The sequence below is a fragment of the Artemia sp. Qi Xiang Cuo genome, chromosome 16 (assembly GCF_049724085.1).
Source record: "Artemia sp. Qi Xiang Cuo chromosome 16, ASM4972408v1, whole genome shotgun sequence".
NCBI lineage: Eukaryota > Metazoa > Arthropoda > Branchiopoda > Anostraca > Artemiidae > Artemia > Artemia sp. Qi Xiang Cuo.
The window spans coordinates 24,562,801-24,582,465 of NC_142809.1; the positions used below are offsets into that span (position 1 = coordinate 24,562,801).

The window sequence follows — 19,665 nt, forward strand, 5'->3', positions numbered from 1 at the left end:
TGTGTGTTTGTGTGTGTGTTTTAGTTTTTTTTGTTTGTTTGTGTATTTTTGTGTGTGTGTGTGTTTGTTTGTGTAATTTTTTGTGTGTGTAATTTTTGACGTGTGTGTGTTAGTTTTCGTGTGTGTGTGTGTTAGTTTTTTGTGTGTGTGTGCGTGTGTTTGTAATTTTTTGTGCGTGTGTGTGTGTGTTTTTGTTGTGTTCATGTTTTTGTTTTTTTGTGTGTGTGTGTGTGTGTAAGTTTTTGTGTGTGTGTAAGTTTTGGTGTGTGTGTGTAAGTTTTCGTGTGTGTGTGTGTGTAAGTTTTGTGTGTGTGTGTGTGTGTGTGTAAGTTTTTGTGTGCGTGTAAGTTTTTGTGTGCATGTAACTTTTTGTGTGCATGTGTAAGTTTTTTTTTGTGTGTGTGTGTGTTTGTATGATAGGGATTGTTTGTAATTGTGGGCGTGTGTTTTTATTTTTTCGAGCTTGTGTGTGTGTGTGTGAGTTTTGTGTGTGTGTGTTTGTGTGTGTGTGTAAGTTTTGTGTTAATTTTTGTTTCTTTGTGCATGTAAGTTTTCGCGTGATTGTGTCAGTTTTTGTGTGTGTGTGTGTAAGTTTTTGTGTGTGTGTAAGTTTTGGAGTCTGTGTGTCAGTTTTAGTGTGTGTGTGTAAGTTTTATTGTGTGTGTGTTTTTTTTTTTGTGTGTGTGTGTGTAATTTTTCGCGTGTGTGTGTTATTTTTCTTGTGTTTGTTTAATTTTATGTAGGTGATTGTAATATTTTGTGTGTGTGTGTGTATTTTTTTGTGTGCATGTAATTTATTATGTTAATGTCAGTTGTAGTGTGAATGTGTAATTTTTTTGTTTTTATGTGTGTGTGTGTGTGTGCATTAGTTTTTGTGCGTGTGTGTAAGTTTTTGTGTATCGTTTGTGTAAGTTTTAGTGTGTGTGTAAGTTTTTGTGTACATGTAAGTTTTTGTGTGCATGTAAGTTTTTGCGTGTGGGTGTAAGTTTTTGCGTGTGTGTGTAAGTTTTTTTGTGTGTGTGTGTGTGTTAGTTTGTTTGTTTGTTAGTTTTTGTGTGTGTTTGTTTTGACGTGTTTGTTTGTAAGTGTTTATTCGTTTGTGTTTGTTGATTTGAGTGTTTTCTTTTTTTTGTTCATGATCTTTTTTAAGTTTTTGTGTGTGTGTGTGTGTTTGGTTGGGGGTAATTTTGTGTTTGGGTTGCAGTTTTTGTTTGTATGTTTAAGATGGTTTGCGTGTGTTGAAGTTTTGTGTGTGTGTGTGTAATTGGTGTTGGGCATGTATTTTATTTTGGGCATTTAATTTTGATCGTGTGGGTGTAAGTTTTTGTGTGTGTGTGTAAGTTTTTGTGTTTCCATGCATGCTTTTGGTTCAGTAAGTTTTTGTGTGTTTGTTTAAGTTTGTGTGTGTTTGTGTGTGTGTGTAAGTTTTTTGTGTGTGTGTGTATTGGTTTTGGTTTTTGTGAGTTTTTGTATTTTTTTTTGTTTGTGTGTGTAAGTTTTGGCGTGTGTGTGTGAGTTTTCGTGTGTGTGTGTGTAAGTTTGTGTGTGTGTGTGTGTGTTTGTAAGTTTTTGTGTGTGTGTGTGTGAGTTTTTTTGTGTTCATGTGTTTGTTTGTGTGTGTGTGTGTGTGTGTGTGTGTAAGTTTTTGTGTGTGTGTATGTTTTGGCGTGTGTGTGTTAGTTTTCGTGTGCGTGCGTGTGTGAGTTTTTGTTGTGTTCATGTGTAAGTTTTTGTGTGTGTGTGTGTGTGTGTAAGTTTTTGTGTGTGTGTATGTGTTGTGCGTGTGTGTGTAAGTTTTCGTGTGTGTGTGTGTGTGTGTGTGTGTGTGTGTGTGTTTTTGTGTATTATTGTTTTTTATTGTTAGTTTTTGTGTTAGTTTTTGTTTTCATCTGATAGTGTAAGTTTTTGTGTGTGAGTGTGTGTTTGTAATGTATTGTGTGTGCGTTATTTTGGATATTTTTTTGTAAGTTTTCGATTGTTTGTATTTGTGAGTTTTGTGTGAGTGTTTTTGTGTGTGTGTTTGTGTGTGTCAGTTTTTGTGTGATTGTAAGTTTTTGTGTGCATGTAAGTTTTCGTGTGCATGTGTAAGTTTTTGTGTGTGTGTGTGTGTAAGTTTTTGTGTGTGTGTAAGTTTTTTTTGTGTGTGTAAGTTTTTGTGTGTGTGTGAGTTTTCATGTGTGTGTGTGTTATTTTTTGTATGTGTGTGTGTAAGTTTTCGTGTGTGTGTGTAATTTTTCTTGTGTGTGTGTTAGTTTTTTTGTGTGAGTGTAAGATTTTGTGTGTGTGTGTGTAATTTTTTGTGTGCATTTTAGTTATTATGTTATTGTTATTTTTCGTGTTATTGTGTTTTTTTTTTGTGTGTTTGTGTTTGTGTGTGAGTGAGTGTAATTTTTCGTGTGTGTGTGTAAGTTTTTTTGCGTGTGTGTAAGTTTTTGTGTGTGTGTAAGTTTTTTTTTAATTGTAAGTTTTTGTGTGAATGTTAGTTTTTGAGTGTGTGTGTAAGTTTTTGCGTGCTGGTGTTAGTTTGTGTGTGTGTGTGTGTGTGTAAGTTTTTATGCGTCTTATCTTTTGTGTGTGTTAGTTTTTACGTGTGTGTGTGTAAGTTTTCGTGTGTGTGTGTTTGTGTAAGTTTTTGTGTGCATGTAAGTTTTCATGTGCATGTGTAAGTTTTTGTGTGTGTGTGTGTGTGTGTGTAAGTTTTTGTGTGTGTGTAAGTTTTAGTGTGTTTTTGTAAGTTTTGTGCGTGTGTTTAAGTTTTGTGTGTGTGTGTGTATTTGTGGTTTTTCTTTTATTTTTGTTTTTGCTTTTTTGTGTGTTCTTGGTTTTTTTTTTTGGTTTTTGTGTATTTTAGTTCTTTTGTGTCTAAGCTTTTGTGTGTGGGTGTAAGTTTTTGTTTGTTTTTGTAAGTTTGTGTGTGTTTGTGTGTGTGTGTACTTTTTTTTTGTGTTTGTGTATGTTTGTGTGTGTGTGTTTGTGTGTGTGTGTGTAAGTTTTTGTGTGTGTAATTTTTGGCGTGTGTGTGTGTGTTTTAGTGTGTGTGTGTGTAAGTTTTGTGTGTGTGTGTGTGTTTGTTAGTTTTTTTGTGTGTGTGTGTGTGTATTTGTTGTGTTCATGTGTAAGTGTGTGTCTGTGTGTGTGTGTGTGTGTGTGTGTAAGTTTTTGTGTGTGTGTAAGTTTTGGAGTGTGTGTGTAAGTTTTCGTGTGTGTGTGTGTGTGTGTTGTGTGTGTGTGCGTTTGTGTGTGTGTCAGTTGTTGTGTTCTTTTAAGTTTTTGTGTTAATTTTAGTGTTCGTGTTCTTGTGTTTGTTTTTTTGTGTGTGTGTTAGTTTTCATTTGTGTGTGTTATTTTTGGTGTGTGTTTGTGTAAGTTTTCGTGTGTGTGTGTTAGTTTTCATGTGTGTGTGTGTGTAATTTTTTGTGTGTGCGTGTCATATTTTGTGCGTGTGTGTAAGTTTTTGTGTGCATGTAAGTTTTTATGTTCATGTAAGTTTTCTTGTGCATGTGTATGTTTTGTGTGTGTGTGTGTGTGTGTGTGTGAGTATGTTTTAGTGTGTGTGTGTCAGTTTTTGTGTGTGTGTAAGTTTTTGAGAAAGTTTGTAAGTTTGTGAGTGTGTGTTAGTTTTAGTGTGAAAGTAATTTTTTGTGTGAATGTTTGTTTTTGAGTTTTGGTGTCTGTTTGTGTGTGTGTGTGTTTGTAAGTTTTTGTGTGTGTATGCTTTTCTTTGTGTTTGTTTTTACGTGTGTGTTTGTTAGTTTTAGTGTGTGTGTGTGTGTGTGTGTGTTAGTTTTTGTGTGCCTGTAAGTTTTCGTTTGAATGTGTAAGTTTTTGTGTGTGTGTGTGTGTGTGTGTTAGTTTTTGTGTGTGTGTAAGTTTTTTTTTGTGTGTGTAAGTTTTTGTGTGTGTGTGTAAGTTTTTGTGTGTGTGTGTAAGTTTTTGAGTGAATGTAAGTTTTTGTGTGCTTGTTAATTTTTGAGTGTGTGTGTATGTTTTTGTGTGTGCGTGTAAGTTTTTGTGTGTGGGTGTATTTTTTGTTTGTCTGTGTGTTAGTTTGTGTGTGTTTGTGTGTGTGTGTAAGTTTTTGTGTGTTTAAGTTTTTTTTTTCTGTGTAAGTTTTTGTGTGTGTGTGTAAGTTTTTGCGTGTGTGTGATTAAGATTTTTTGTGTGTGTGTGTGTAAGTTTATGTGTGTGTGTAATTTTTTGTGTGTGTTAGCTTTTGTGTGTGTGTAAGTTTTTTTGTGTGTGTGTAAGTTTTGGTTTGTGTGTAAGTTTTTTTGTGTTTTTTTTATTTTTTGTTTGTGGGTTAGTTTTTTTTTGTGTGTCATTTTTTGTGTGTGTGTAAGTTTTTTTTTTTGCGTTTTAGTTTTTGTTTGTGTGTTAGTTTTTGTGTGTGTATAATTTTTTGTGTGTGTGTAAGTTTTTGTGTGTGTGTGTAAGTTTATGTGTGTGTGTGAAGTTTTTGTGTGTGTGTAAGTTTGTGTGTGCGTGTAAGTTTTTGTCTGTGTGTAAGTTTTTGTGTGTCTGTAAGTTTTTTTGTATGTGTAAGTTTTTGTGTGTGTGTGTGTAAGCTTTTGTGTGTGTGTGAGTTTTTGTGTGTGTACCCATATCAATTCTATATTCCTAAAATAATATAAAAATTTCCACTTCAATTCAGATTTTTCTCAAGCAGATGAAAGAATTTAAAATATTGTTCTAAATTTTTCATAGAAGATAGAAAAGCTCAAGTTCTCTTCTGAATTTTACCAAAGAACATAATTCAATTCTAATTTCTCCAGAGAAAATAAAAAGCTTCCACTTCAGTTTTAAGTTCACCAAGACATAAAAAATATAAAGTTCACTTCTAAATTTTTCAGTAGAAGATATGAAAAGTTATACTATGATTGTGATTATTTTCCATGAAGATAAAAAGTCTCACTTTAATTCTAAATTTTCTTAAATTCAATTCAGACTTTTCTCAAAGAGATGAAAAAATTTAGACTTCTGTTCCAAATATTTTCCCGGAAGAAGAAAATTTCAACTTCGATTCTGAATTTTCTCAATGAAAATGAAATAAGTTATTGATCAATTCTATTTTCCCAAAATAATATAAAAGTTTCCATTTCACTTCAGATTTTTCTCAAAGAGATGAAGAAAAATTAAAATACTGTTCCAAATTTTTCATAGAAGATAGAAAAGTTCAAGTTCTCTTCTGAATTTTACCAAAGAACACAATTCAATTCTATTTTCCCCAAAGAAAATAAAAAGCTTACACAGATTATTTTCCATGAAGATAAAAAGTTTCACTTTAATTCTAAATTTTCTTAAATTCAATTACGACATTTCTCAAAGAGATGAAAAAATTTAAAGTTCTGTTCCAAATATTTTTCCTGAAGAAGAAAAGTTAAAATTTGATTCTGGATTTTCTGAATGAAAATGAAATAAGTTATTGATCAATTCTATTTTTCTACAATAATATAAAATTTTACACTTCAATTAAGATTTTTCTCAAAGAGATGAAAAAATTTAAAATACTGTTCCAAATTTTTCTTACAAGATAGAAAAGTTCAATTTCTCATCTGAATTTTACCAAAGAACATAATTCAATTCTAATTTCTCCAGAGAAAATAAAAAGCTTCCACTTCAGTTTTAAGTTGACCAAGACATAAAAAATTTAAAGTTCAGTTCTAAATTTTTCCGTAGAAGATAGAAAAAGTTATACTATGATTGTGACTATTTTCCGTGAAGATGAAAAGTTTCACTTTAATTCTAAATTTTCTTAAATTCATATCACTGCGGCGCATCCCTGCGGCGCATCCCTGCGGCGCATCCCTGCGGCGCATTCCTGCGGCGCATCCATGCGGCGCATCCCCTGCGGCGCTTTCCTGACCCGCGGCGCATCCCTGCGGCACATCCTGCGGCGCTGTCCGGGCCCACGGCGCAGCCCGGCGGCGCTTCTCTGGTCCGGGGGACCTTGTGGGCCGGGGGATGGGCCTGGGGGGGGCCGGGGAGCCAGTTGGGAGCCTGGGGGACATGTGGGGACCAGTGGAGGGCCTTTGGGACCCCGTTGGTCTTTTGGAGGTCCGTTGGGCCTTTGAGGGGCCCGGGGCGGGCCTTTGGGGGTGTGGGGTGGGCCTTGGGGGGCGCTGGTGGCCCTTTGGAAGCTTGGGGGACCTTTGAGGACCGGGGACTTCCTTCGGGGTTGGGATAGGGGGATCGGAACCCTTTGGGGTTGGGGTAAAGGACCTCACAACACTGTTCAAATGAAACTTGTGTATTATAACGACCACAGAGTTTCACCCTCAAATCCTCTTCCAAAATCTCTTCAAAAATCATCTTTTAAAATGTCTCTATCTATTTCGTCGAAATAATTCTATAACCTGTCTAAAACAGTTTCGCCCAAATAATCCCTAAACGTAATTCAGCGTGTTCCATTTGTTTTTGGCATCTCTGCGCTAATGCATTTCAAATTAATTAGAAACCTGATTCCCGCGCTAAAACAATTCATCGCTAAGATGTTTCTTGGAGAATTGTTTCCATGGCGTTTGGTTATTAATATCCTTTGGAGTTCGACCAAAAGAGTTGTTTCCGAGGCAAAGACATTAATGACTTGGATCTATTCCTGGAGAATCGTTTCTATGCGAAAATTTTTAAAGTCTGACAGATGATGTCATTGGTTGATTGATCTGACAAGAAAGGGGAATTAATTTGTTGTTTCTAAGGGGAATTATTGATTCACGATAGGGGAATTGAGGTCGACAGCACAGGTGTTCCAAATTCCCAATGACGGCATAACATTCGCTGAGAGCGTGCACTTACAACAACAACAACATCGACCTTGACAATTGCCTCGGAAACAACAACAACATCGACCTTGGAAAAAGAGGTCATTGACCCCATTAACCACGTGTTCTCCCCAGGGAGGCTATGCCCATATTTGGTGCCCCGTTCGGAGTCAATAAGGCCCTTCTAAGAGGTCATTGACCCCATTAACAACGTGTTCTCCCTAATGACTCTTTGCTCATATTTGGTGCCCCGTTCGGAGTCAATAAGGCCCTTCTAAGAGGTCATTGACCCCATTAACAAAGTGTTCTCCCTAATGACTCTATGCCCAGATTTGGTGCCCCGTTCGGAGTCAATAAGGCCCTTCTAAGAGGTCATTGACCCCATTACCAACGTGTTCTCCCTAATGACTCTATGCCCATATTTGGTGCCCCGTTCGGAGTCAATAAGGCCCTTCTAAGAGGTCATTGACCCCATTACCAACGTGTTCTCCCAAATGACTCAATGCCCATATTTGGTGCCCCGTTCGGAGTCAATAAGGCCCTTCTAAGAGGTCATTGACCCCATTAACATTGTTTTCTCCCTAGTGACTCTATGCCCATATATGGTGCCCCGTTCGGAGTCAATAAGGCCCTTCTAAGAGGTCATTGACCCCATTAACAACGTGTTCTCCCTAATGACTCTATGCCCATATTTGGTGCCCCGTTCGGAGTCAATAAGGCCCTTCTACTTATTCCGTATTAGTTGCATTTGCTATTTCATCCCATTTATTTAAACAGAGTAGAAGTAAAAATGAGTTTAAAACTAATTATTGATTAACTTATTTAAATTTTCAGGTAAACTTCGGAGCTTACGGGTTTTAAATCTTGCTGCAAACTGCCTCTCCAACGTGGATGGATTACAAGATTTAGAAAGCCTCCAAGAGCTAAACTTAAAAAGGAATCAGGTTGAAGATGTTTCAGGGTTTCAAAATCTGCCAAAACTTCAAAAACTGTACTTGAGCAATAACTGTCTCCAGATGTAAGCACCCTGTTAATTATTCCGCTGTAGAAAAAAAAACTACTGCCTTTTTCCTTTTTTTTAATCAAATGTGGTAAGGATTCTCAACTTTAGCTTCGATTTTGCCTTTAAGGGGCTTGGGTATGACCTGGTTGTTCGTACGCTAATTCGTCAGGGAAGCCCACAGTATAGATACATAACAGTAGCGAAAAATTTATTCAGAAATGGCCGAGATCAAAGCGCATGGAAACGGAAAATTTGTCTGCGTCCGAGTAATAGATCTCCCATAATCCCATTGTAATGCGCTAAAAATTTGTCATTGCGCGTGCGGGAAAGGCAGAGTTCTGAAGAGAGGTGTGCGATTGATGTGTCCCAAAATTCTTTAATGGAGAGCATAGGACTTTTCGCTACTGTTTATATATATAATTAAACTATGGGTAAGGCTTTTTCGATAGCATCAGAATTTAGCGGTAAAAAAGCATATAGGTTTCGTTTTGTTTTTGATTGGAGTAAATCTTCATATCTGAAAGTTGACTGTCTGATGGGTGGTTCAAAACTTTGATATGTGTCATTCAAGACGATCACATCAATCAATTAGTTCGTGTTAACGAACTGTAAGTAAGGAACGACCCGGCTCAATGGTACCCAAACCTCTAAAAAGCAGAATTTCGATATCAATAGACACTTCAGAAGAATTGGCTTTTGTGCTGATTCCAAATTTATATGATACATTAAGTTCACTATTATTGATCAAAGCTATGAGCCTTAGAAAACTTGCGTATTTTTTGAAAAAAGGGGGACACACCCTCCAACAATTCAAGGAAGCTTAATGAGAATCGTGCCATCAAATTCAATCTATCAGAGAATCCTACTGAATCCTACAAAATGTAAAAATTTGACTTTTTTTCCAGAAAAAAGGATCAACGATGTGTTTTTTTCCCCAGGAGTTGTTGTATCAAACCAATGGTCCTAAAATATCGGGAGAGCATTTATTCTAACTGAAATTAAAAGTTCTAGCGCCAAAATTTGGCCGATCCGAATCTTGTGAAAACCTTTTTACTCAGCATAGTATAACAGTCCAATAACTATATCTTTGAGGTTTGCAGGAACCCCACAGTCCCTGGGGAAACGGCTTTAAGTTTTGAAATTTGCCCATAGTTTGACTGTCCTATTTTTTTGTTGGGAAGCATACAAACATTCTTTATGGGGGGAGGGGAGGTCACGGGGGGGGGGGGTAATTTTCCATGAAGAATGAACCGGATTTCCCGGTATTATTTGAAAATTTATCTGAGAACTTAAATAAAAACAAGTTTTTTCTACTGAAAGTAAGGAGCAACAATAAAACCTAAAACGAACAGAAATTATTCTGTGTATAAGGGTTATTGGCCCCTACTAAATGCCTCGCTTCCTACACCAATGTTTGACTTTTTGTCCCAAGTCCTTAAGAATGACGCCTGAAACGCAAGTGCTGTTTGATTAGAATAAGGTGATTTTTTAAAGTACTAAAAAACTTTAGCGCACTAAAGTTTAGTTAAATCGATTAGTTCTGCAAGGCACTGGCACTAATTTGTTCTTCTTTCTGGTATTAACTACTGAGTTGGCAGCGGGGGGTAGAAAATGTCGGTGCTTGGGGTTAGCAAGGAGAAATTGCCCAAAATGCGGTATCAACTGAGACCTGCGATCTCTAAGAGTTTCAATCTTTAAAGACTCAAGAGCAGACTTATAATCTACAAATTTTTCTCCAAGGAGGATTTTAAATCTCTTTTTTGGACTCCTTCCTCATCACTTAGATATTCAATATTATGAATCTGAGGCCCCCAAACGGGACATAAATGTTCTAATATGGGACGTATGTATGTTTGATATTCCGTTTTCAGCTGATTTACTGGGAAACCCAATCGCCGCATTGAAATCAAAGAATTTAGTGCACAGTTGCCTTCTGGGCTAGCCCTTGAACATGAACACTAAAGGAGAAATCGGCGCTGAGATTAACTCCCAGGATTACAGCTGACGATACAAGCGGAAACCAGGGAGCTGGGCAAACAAGATCTCGATTCAGCGGATTAAATCTAACAATTTTGGTTTTGCTTTCATTGATCTGCAAACTATTAGTACTACATTATTCCTTGAATTCTCTTAAAATATCAAGGCTGAATTGGGGCATAGATTGGGTTGTATCAACTGTAAACTTAAGAAGCGCAGATAGATCGATCTTCCACGTATTTAAATCGGTCATCCATATTGTCCATAACTTAATTAATTACTGCAAAAAAGTAGAGCGGCCAGTTTGGTGCCTTGGGGGGCTCTACAGGTAATCTCTTCCCAGTCAGAGTCAGTATCATCGAGAAAGACGGCGTAGACTCGCTGGTACCGGGAACGTAGGAAATCAATAACAAGTAGTAATATATTGAACATTCCAATAACTATACCTTTGAGGATTTCATGAACCCCACAGCCCCTGGGGAAACGGCTTTAAGTTTTGAAATTTTGCCCATAGTTTGACTGTCCTATTTTTTTTTTTGTTGAGAAGCATACAAATATTCTTCATGGGGGGGGGAGAGTTCAAGGGGGGAGGTAATTTTCCATGAAGGGGGAACTGGATTTACCGGTATTATTTAAAAATTTATCTGAGAACTTAAATAAAAACAAGTTTTTTCTACTAAAAGTAAGGAGCAACAATAAAACTTGAAACGAACAGAAATTATTCTGTATATGAAAGGGATTGACCCCTACTAAATACCTCGCTCCTTACACCAATGTTTGACTTTTTGTCCCAAGTCCTGAAGAATGACTCCTGAAACGCAAGTGTTGTTTGATTAGAATAAGGTGATTTTTTAAAACACTAAAAAACATTAGCGCGAAGAGCGAGGTATTTAGGAAGGGGCAACCCCCCTCATATACGGATTAATTTCTGTTCGTTTAAATTTTTATTTGTGTGCCTTACTTTCAGTTGAAAAAAATTGTTTTTTTTATTATTCAAATTTAATAATCAAACAGAATCTATTAAGACACAGAGATCTACAAAACTCAGGATTCTGTATGTCCATTTTATTTTCGTTTCGGACCTACAAAACAGCATTCGTAGAGAAGCCCTTTTGTTTTGATTGAAAATAAAAAGAAATAAAAATAAAATTCCAACTTTACTAACAGGAGCGAACAGGAGCGTCCGGTAAAACAGCAGTAGATAACTGAAACAACAGCATTCATTTGTTTCAAATTTGTGCATTAACATTGAGCTGTTCAGGAGCCTAGCCAATAAAAACTGCTAAAAAGCATTGGATTTATTTTGAACTGTACACCTTGAAAATCATGAAAACTATTCATTTTGTGTAACAACACTTTTAGCTATTTTTGATCTTTAAAAAGTGTTTACATTTGATTAACAGACTGTAGTAAGAAATCCCAAAATGCTTCACATAATCATAAGCCATCAAAATTAATATTCAAAGATACTTAGGTTGCTAAGGTTATTGAGGTTAGGTTGATTTGAGGCTCATATTGCAATACAGAAAAGAATTTGAAATTTGAAACGAAAAAAAAATGTATAATAAGCCCAACTTAAAATGAGAAAAAAAGTCTTATGAATGAATAAATGAAACCCAAAAAGAACAGAAAATAAAATGAATAATCATATCAAAATGAAAAATAATAGCGAATGATATGGAAAAATAAGTAAAACCCGAAACTAAAAGAAATTATAATGCGTGATAAACTAAGACTTAAAAGGTTATTAACAAATGTTTTCTTGGGGCTGTTGCCCCATTAAACCTTTAAGGTCAAAAGCGTCATTTGCGCGTTTCATGGCAAAACTTGATCCTTTCAAGAGTGTACCCTTTGGAAAATCTGGGAAATCTTGGCCTAACGGACACTTTAGGAAAATAGTCCCTGGGGCTCTGGTGGTAATGTTGACTCCTGCAGCCATACTTAGAGCTTTAAACCATTTCCAGCAAATAGTTAACTCAAAATTTTGATCCAATTTCATGGGGAATCTAAATGGGTCCCAAGGACAAGAAAGAGCTCAGAAGGTAGGCTGTTCACCCTCACCTTACTTTTGATCCTGCAAACATGCACAAGAACTTTCAGTTCCTGATCGAATGAGCCCCTTCTCTAGTTTCTATGACCCTAACTTGACAATTGTGACGCTGGCAACTTGTGAAATCTGTGACAACTTGATAACGGCCGACAACCCAGCGAGTGGTTGGGAAAAACACATTTAAGGCACACGGCTCTATACTAAGTAATAGAAAGAACAGCTCTTTTTTAAAAGAAAATTGAAGGTAATGCTTCTTCAATGCTGCTGAAATATACCTTTTTCAGCAGCATTGGAGAGAAAATGGCGAAGACTGCGACGATCCCAGCCAAATCCTACAAGGATTTCCTGGGCCTAGCGTGTTTCAAATCAATGGCAGTCCTTCCTGTAACTTCTATGGAGGTCTCAATGATAATTAAACTTTGAAAGGTAAATCTAGATCTGGTTTTGACCGCATTTACGCTAAAGTGTTGAAAGCAGTATTTCCATCCGTGTTGAAATCGTTAACACACGTGACAAACCACTCTTTACAGATGTGGGTATTTCCATCCCTCCTGAAGATAGCATAAATTGTCCCACTCCTTAAAGGGGGCCTTCGAGATAACCCGTCCAACTTTGGAACCCTCTCAATTCTCTCAGTGTTTTTCAAAGTCTTAGAAAAGCTTATGAAGAACCAACTTTACTCTTTTGTTCGAAGTGAAGGGATTCCGGAATCAACGGCAATTCGGATTCAGACCAGGACATTCAACAGAAGATGCTCTGACGTCACCAAGCTTATTTGTGAACAAAGCACTTGACCTGGGACCTGTGCCAGCTGCTATCTAGCTTGACATTAAAAAAGCATTTGACAGTATGGATCATCGAATTTTACTAAATAATTAAATTACATCAGAGTTAGAGGAGAGGCACTGGAATGGTTCCAGTCTCACCTTAGCAACCGGCGCAGTTCCATAGGAGAAGGTCCGTTGAACGATATCTTGGGTAACTTCGGAGTGCCACAGGGATCGATCCTGGGTCCACTGTAATTTATAGTTAATGTGAATGACCTAAGTCGCGTCCTAACCCCAAATTTTAGAGCTTCAAGGTGGTGCAAACTATGCTGTGGTGAAGACACTTCCAATGATGACAGTGACCCTGATGAACTAGTGGCATTTTCAGATGACACTAGAAAGAAAGAAATTAGAAATCAGTTATTTAAAGACAGCTTTGATAGTCGTGGATAAAAATTACAAACTAAATGTAGCTGCCATTTACAAGCCTAGCCCTAAGGCATTTTGTTATAGATACTGGTAAAAAACGGCAGTAATGAATAGTTAAATCTATTAGTTCTGCAAGGCACTGGCACTAATTTGTTCTTCTTTCTGGTAGTAACTACTGAGTTGGCAGCAGGGGCTAGAAAAAGTCAGTGCTTTGGGCTAGCAAGGAGAAATTGCCCAAAACGCAGTATCAACTGAAACCTGCGGTCTCTAAGAGTTTCAATCTTTAAAGACTCAAGAGCAGACTCATAATCTAAAAATTTGTCTCCAAGGAGGATTTTAACTGCTCTTTTTTGGACTCCTTCCACATCATCACTTAGATATTCAATATTATGAATCTGAGGTCCCCAAAAAGGACATGCATAATAATATGGAATGTATATATGTTATATATTTCGGTTTCAACTGATTAACTGAAGATCCCAAGCAGCGCTTTGAAATCGAAGAACTTAATGCACAATTGACTCTCTGGGCTAGCATTTGAATATGAGCACTAAATGAGCAATCAGTGCTGAGATTAACTCCCAGGACTGTAGCTGACAATACAAGCGGAAACCAGGGAGCTGGGCAAACAAGATCTCGTTTCAGCGGATTAAATCTTACAATTTTGTTTTGCTTTCATTGATCTGCAAATTATTTGTACAACATCATCCCTTGAATTCTGTTAAAAGATCATTGCTGAATTGTGGCATAGCTTGGGTTATATCTACTGTAAACTTAAGAAGCGCAGATAGATCGTCCACGTATTTAAATTCGTCATCCATGTTGTCCATAACATAATTAATTACCGCAAGGAAAAGTAGAGCGGCCAATTTGGTGCCTTGAGGAGCTCCACATGTAATCTCTTCCCAGTCAGAGTCAAGATCATCGGGAAAGAGGGCGTAGACTCGCTGGTACTGGGAACGTAGAAAATCAATAACAAGCAATAATATATGTTTACGTGCGCCCATTCTTTGAAGATTCGTTGCAGCCACGTGCTGCTTATTGAAATCAAATGCTTTCCTGTAATAAACGAGTAATAAACGAGTAGCAAATCAACAAAAGCGTCTCCAGATTTGAGCCATTGTACGATCAGGTGATAAAGCCTAACTAAATACACTGTGGTACTACACCCTTTCTAACAACCATATTGGTATGGGTCATGTGAATCTACAACTTGTGACATAAGTTCACGGTAAATAAAGGACTCGGTGACTTTAGCAAGGTTTGGTGTGATTGAAATGTGTCTTAACTGATCTCAGCTTTTGGGATGCTTCACCTTTGGAATGACACGTACATAAACTTGTTTCCAAGGCTAGGGGAATGACTAATCATTAAAGCACTGATTAATGACCGAAGTTAGAGGTTTCGCAAGAAATATAGCGTATTCACGCCAAAGTTTTACTGGCAACTCGCCAGGATAGGAAGCTTGTGCCGATATCAAAGTCCCATCGATTTTCAGCATCCGTGGATCACTAATAACAGAGTATCCGGTCATTTTTTTGACTGTCGAATGCCACTTACGCAAATCACCATCAAGCAGGGGGGCTATTTTCTCAATTACATATATCTTCTTAGCATGTCTACTGACACTGCAAATTCAGTTCCATAAATTTTTTGCAGCTTGATCAATTTTCGCATCTAAGCTTGATCAATTGCTTCAGGTCTTTCGTGATCCACGGCTTTTCAGATTGAAAAACTGGCATTGCTTTAGTCGGGAAAAACTGATGGAACTTTTTGAGCAGCAGGGAGTTGAGTGTTTCAACCGTAAGGTTCAAGACAGTGATTGAGCATATTTCTTCGAATGAGTAATTACCAATCCACTGACCAAAGGCACATATGGAGTCCCGGTTCAGTGAACGAACTGTAACATTGCTTCTTTTCCGTTTCGGCATGTTCTGCTTCGCTTGTAACAGGATTACACAATGATCAGCGATTTGCAACGGGCCCATTGAGAGGGGAGGACGGTAGTGTTCATCGACAATGGTAAATATCAGGTCTAAGGTACTGCCACTTTGATGGGTGGGAATGTTCACTACTTGTATCAGATCAAGCGCATTGGATAGCCACTGTTTGTTGGTCTGGTTAAAATAACCTCCAACAAAAAGGCAGGAGCCGCATATGTACGTCGAAACTTATCAAGGCAGAATTGCAAGTAAATCACAAGCTCCTTTCTGTTTTTGGCTCTTTCAGGGTAATAGACAGATGTCACTATCAGACAAGAAAGCTTCTTCGGCAGCTGGGAAGGTTTACATTCAGCCCAAATTACCTAATGGCAAGAGTCACTGGTGGCACTTAGCAGTTTGGATGGGAGGTCATTATGAAAATACAGTCCAACAACACCACCTCTGCGGCTTAGGCCTCTATCACGGTGGGTGGTATAGAAACAAGTGCAGCCTTTGATATATCCTTTATCATTTGTGACGTCCCAACATTCAGTCATGATTGCTATACGTACACTGGATTCTCGTAAGAATACTTCTAGTTCGTCCATCTTGCTAGTCAAGGAGCCTCTGGATCCTGTTTTGGTCATGAGAAAAGAGGGAAATTTCGATTTGGCAGAAAGGAGTTCAGTACACAAAATAGGAGAAGTTTTGCTGGAATCAGCAGAAACAGTCACATAAAAATACCACGGCGTAAGAGTCGGTGGGATTTATACCCACCAACTCTTACGCCAGAGACGCACATAGTGCGTCTAGCTATGTGCGTCTGATTAACTATCAGACGCACATAGTGCGTCTGACAGTTTATTTTTACAAGTAACTATAGTCTAACTTATTGTTTAGTTTTCAATTTGATCAATATATCTGAAACATGCATTGGAATATTATACCATTAATGTAGTTTTCCTCCATGCTTGCTTCTGCTTCCTCGTCTGTAGGTGGTTTCTGACAATGTCACAACATTGCCATCTGGTGGCTTTCTATGAGTCCAAATTGCCATAGAGTGTTGAATGTAGATGGCACCACTACATGCGAAAGTGAATAAAATTCGTAGATCGTCAATTTTTCGATTATAACTGGCAGGAATACTGCACTAAACAAAGTCAAAAGGGTTAAGTACTTGATTACTTACATTGCCAGGGCAAGAAACTAGGAACACTAGCACTCATAAGCTAATCTAAGCATGAGTGCGAAGCAGCTATTCAGTGCTACGCCATCTGAAACCAAAATGGCCTCCTGTGATACTAGTATGCAAGCACTCCAGAGTAAACTACAAATTATCTTGGAGGAAACTTACACATGGATGGACGCAAATCGATTTGTAATTAATGTTGACAAATCGTGTGTTCTCTTCTTTTCGAGGATCGAAACTCTTCATCCAGAAATAACTGGAATTACAACTTTTCGAGGAACGATTCGGCGACCAGAAATGGGTTTTGCCAGGTATCTAGGTGTACCTTTGGACGAAAACCTCTCCTTCTTACACCCCATCCAGGCTGTGGATTTGAAGCTCTCCCACAATCGTGGCATTATCATATAACTGAGGCACACATTTCCACAAAAAAAAAAACCTTCGTCTACTTTACAACAGATTTCTGAAACCTCATCTCCAATATTGTGCAACAATTTGACAGTCAACGTTCAAATCACACTTGAAGAGACTTGATTCAATCCATAGGCGTGCACTGAAAATAATTGGAAGTATAGATGACTGTCTCTCTCTTGGTTCACTCTACCGTCTGTCATGCTCAGCTTATGTTTTTAGGTTATTTTCCGATGCACTTCCATCTGCTTTCCGCTATCTCTTTAGGTTGACATCTGAACAACATAATCAAAACAACCGATATGTTTTCGACATCCGGGTGAGACGAACACCAACGGTACGCTCAGGTTTTTCCTCAGATGTGACTTGTGGTATAGAGTGGAACATAATTCCGCAAGAGCTGAGATGTAAGAGCTCACTGGGGTCCTTCAAAAATAATTTAACGAAATATCTAGTGGAAGGTCAATTAATTAGAAGTTAATTTTGATTAAAACAAGTTTAGTATTTAAGACTATTTTGTAGTAAATTAGGTGAGGTGATTGTACTTCCGGGGTGAGGGAGGGAGGAACCCAAGGGAGGAGGCATGTGGTTGTCTTGGGAGTGAAATGAGAGCCGTTCTGCATGATAGGGATGAATATTTGTATTTATGGGTCTCAACGTTTAATTTGTAACCGAGCAGTGTCTTTTTATGCTATTTTAATTCGTTTCATTTTTAAAATAAACCCGATTGAAATTGAAGGATAAAATTGGGCATACTTTCGATTACTTCTTTGGTCAGAGAACTGTTGTGCTAATTCTGGAACCTTATTTTTAATATGATTTGTGAATTGAAAGTAAAATACTAAATAGATGGGGTTGGATCATTTGCAACAAAAATTATCAAGGGTTGTGAAACTCTTCCATGGATTTAGAGGCTGTGAGCTAATGCTACTTTGCGGTAACAGTATCCAAATACTGAATTTGTAATGTTTGTATTGGATTTTCAATGCAGCAAGTGGCTGTTAAACAAGAACTACTGATTGAAGATGCCTGTGTCACACGACAATTGGGCTCAAATATTGCGCAATTTAAAAAGAAAATTATTTCAAAGTATTAAAATAAAAAATTGAAGTTTGTAATCGGAGCTACGGAGTTTTTCTAGTTGCTTCATTTACCTTATTCTGATAACGTCCATAGTTTCATCAGAATCAATAAAGTGTACATGATTCACATATGTTTGATTTTGGTATTCCTTATAGGCTCAAAGACCTTGAAGGGGTTCTAAAATTAAATTCTCTTGAAGAATTGTCCCTTGATGGTAACGCTGCGACGCTTGATCCTTCTTATGTAAGAACAGTTGTCGGATCTTTTTCATCACTCAAGATCTTGGATGGCAATTTACTAGGTAAGACGAAAGGACCGCAAAACTAAAAATTCTAGGCCATACATGTGGTACATAGCGTATTTGTGCAAAGTAAAATATTATTCTGTCGGAAAGAGAAAAAAAAGTGTCGTAAAAAAAAAAATATTTAAAGATGCTGCTGGTCACTCTTGGCCAAGTCACTAATTTATTAGGCAATTCTCATTGAAGTTATGTGGCTAGAATTTGTGTCTGCATTGATATGTGAGTGATTAGTATAATTTCTAGTCACAGAGTCTTTGAATTGAAGTCAAAGTGAAAGATAAAATTTTTACTTAGCTTTTGGGCCGGAGCTTCAGTTATAAATTGGGTTTTTATGGAGCAAAGAGTAACTATCCGCTTTATATTTTCTTTGTCGTTGCTGAGGATTTTAAAAACTGTTGTAACTTGCGTTTTGATTGAGCAAAAAGTAATAATCTACTTTAGATTGTTTGTTGTTATGGCTGAGGAGTTTAAAAAAGTAATAGTGAAAAAATGACAATACTATGCATATTGCTGCCTTCAAAGCATGTCTTTATGCAGGAAGAATCCCTTTAATACCCCTACCCTTCCTACAAAAATGATACTAGCTTAGTCGAAGGTGCTGAAAGGGTGGCCGGCGTTTAATCCCCCCGCCATTACCCCCTCCAAAAAAATACCCTCCCCCCGCGGAAAATATCCCCCGGAAAATACCCATCGTGGAAAATACCCCCCCCCTCCGCGGAAAATACTCCCCTCCAAAATACCCCCCGTAAATACCCCCCGTGGAAAATACCCCCCCCTCCTCAGACACACACCCCTCTCCCCTGAAAATACCCTCCGGAATACCCCCCGGAAGTTTATGCTGTGTAAAACTCAAGAACGAAACCGGTTTCTTCGTTAGTTTTTTTCAGCTTAGCGCGGGACAAGACAAAGACAAGTGACAGAATATATGGAAAATATATAATTTGGGCTATATATTTGCACACAAGGGGGGAGGGGTAAAGTATTTGGATAATTTGATGTCAGAAAACAGTTCTTACTTCATAATATGCAGAAAAATTGCACCTACTTTATCCCCCCCCCCTAATGTGCAAATATATAGCCCAAATTTGTTTCTAAAGTAACGAAAAAAAACAGTTTGTTCTCGAGTTTTACACGTCGTAATCTTGAGTCAGTGACGTATAGGACACAAGTATCGGATTTTTCCATGGAGAGAGAACTTTACCGTTAAGCGCGATGCCTCTAAGAGGAGAGAATCTCTGTGATATATGTAATAATTTCAGTTCGTTTTAAGGTTTGATGTTGCTTCTCACTTTCAGTTGAAAAACTTGTTTTTTTTTATTTAATTACTTACAGACAGTATTTGTTAATGGAAAACATAAGTTTTAAAAAAAAAAAGTTAAGGACCTCATTAAACCAAAAATGAGCAGAAAATAAAGTCAAATAATCTTCAAAGTAAAAACTATGGAGTATAACAGAAAAAAATTAAAAAGATATAAAAATTTCTTATATGAAAAAGACTAGGTCAATAAAAAATGCACGGAAATTAATATAAAAACTTTTTCCACAGAGCAAGTTTGTCAAAATAGTAACAATTAGCCTGAGTAGGGCTGAAAACCCCACACCTCCTCAAGACCAGAACATAATTTGCACTTTGCTGAAAACAAAATACATTTTAAATGTTCTCCCGTTTTTACTTTAACAAATAAAGAAGTATTAAGACTGTTAGGAATAGATATCAGAATATGTATATCAAACTGACAATACACGATTTTTTTTGTTTTTTTTTTAAGTAAAGT

The 19,665-nt window shown here is 37.4% G+C and overlaps 1 protein-coding gene across 1 annotated transcript in view; it reads left to right on the top strand.

Annotated features, from left to right (window-relative positions):
- The window catches only part of LOC148942705 (uncharacterized), a 125,139-nt gene that overhangs the window by 13,708 nt on the left and 91,766 nt on the right, over positions 1-19,665 (top strand). The window contains exons 3-4 of the mRNA XM_089102574.1: positions 7,593-7,776; positions 17,745-17,890. Of these exons, the coding sequence (XP_088958700.1) occupies positions 7,593-7,776; positions 17,745-17,890 (330 nt within the window). The remainder of the gene's footprint in view (positions 1-7,592; positions 7,777-17,744; positions 17,891-19,665) is intronic.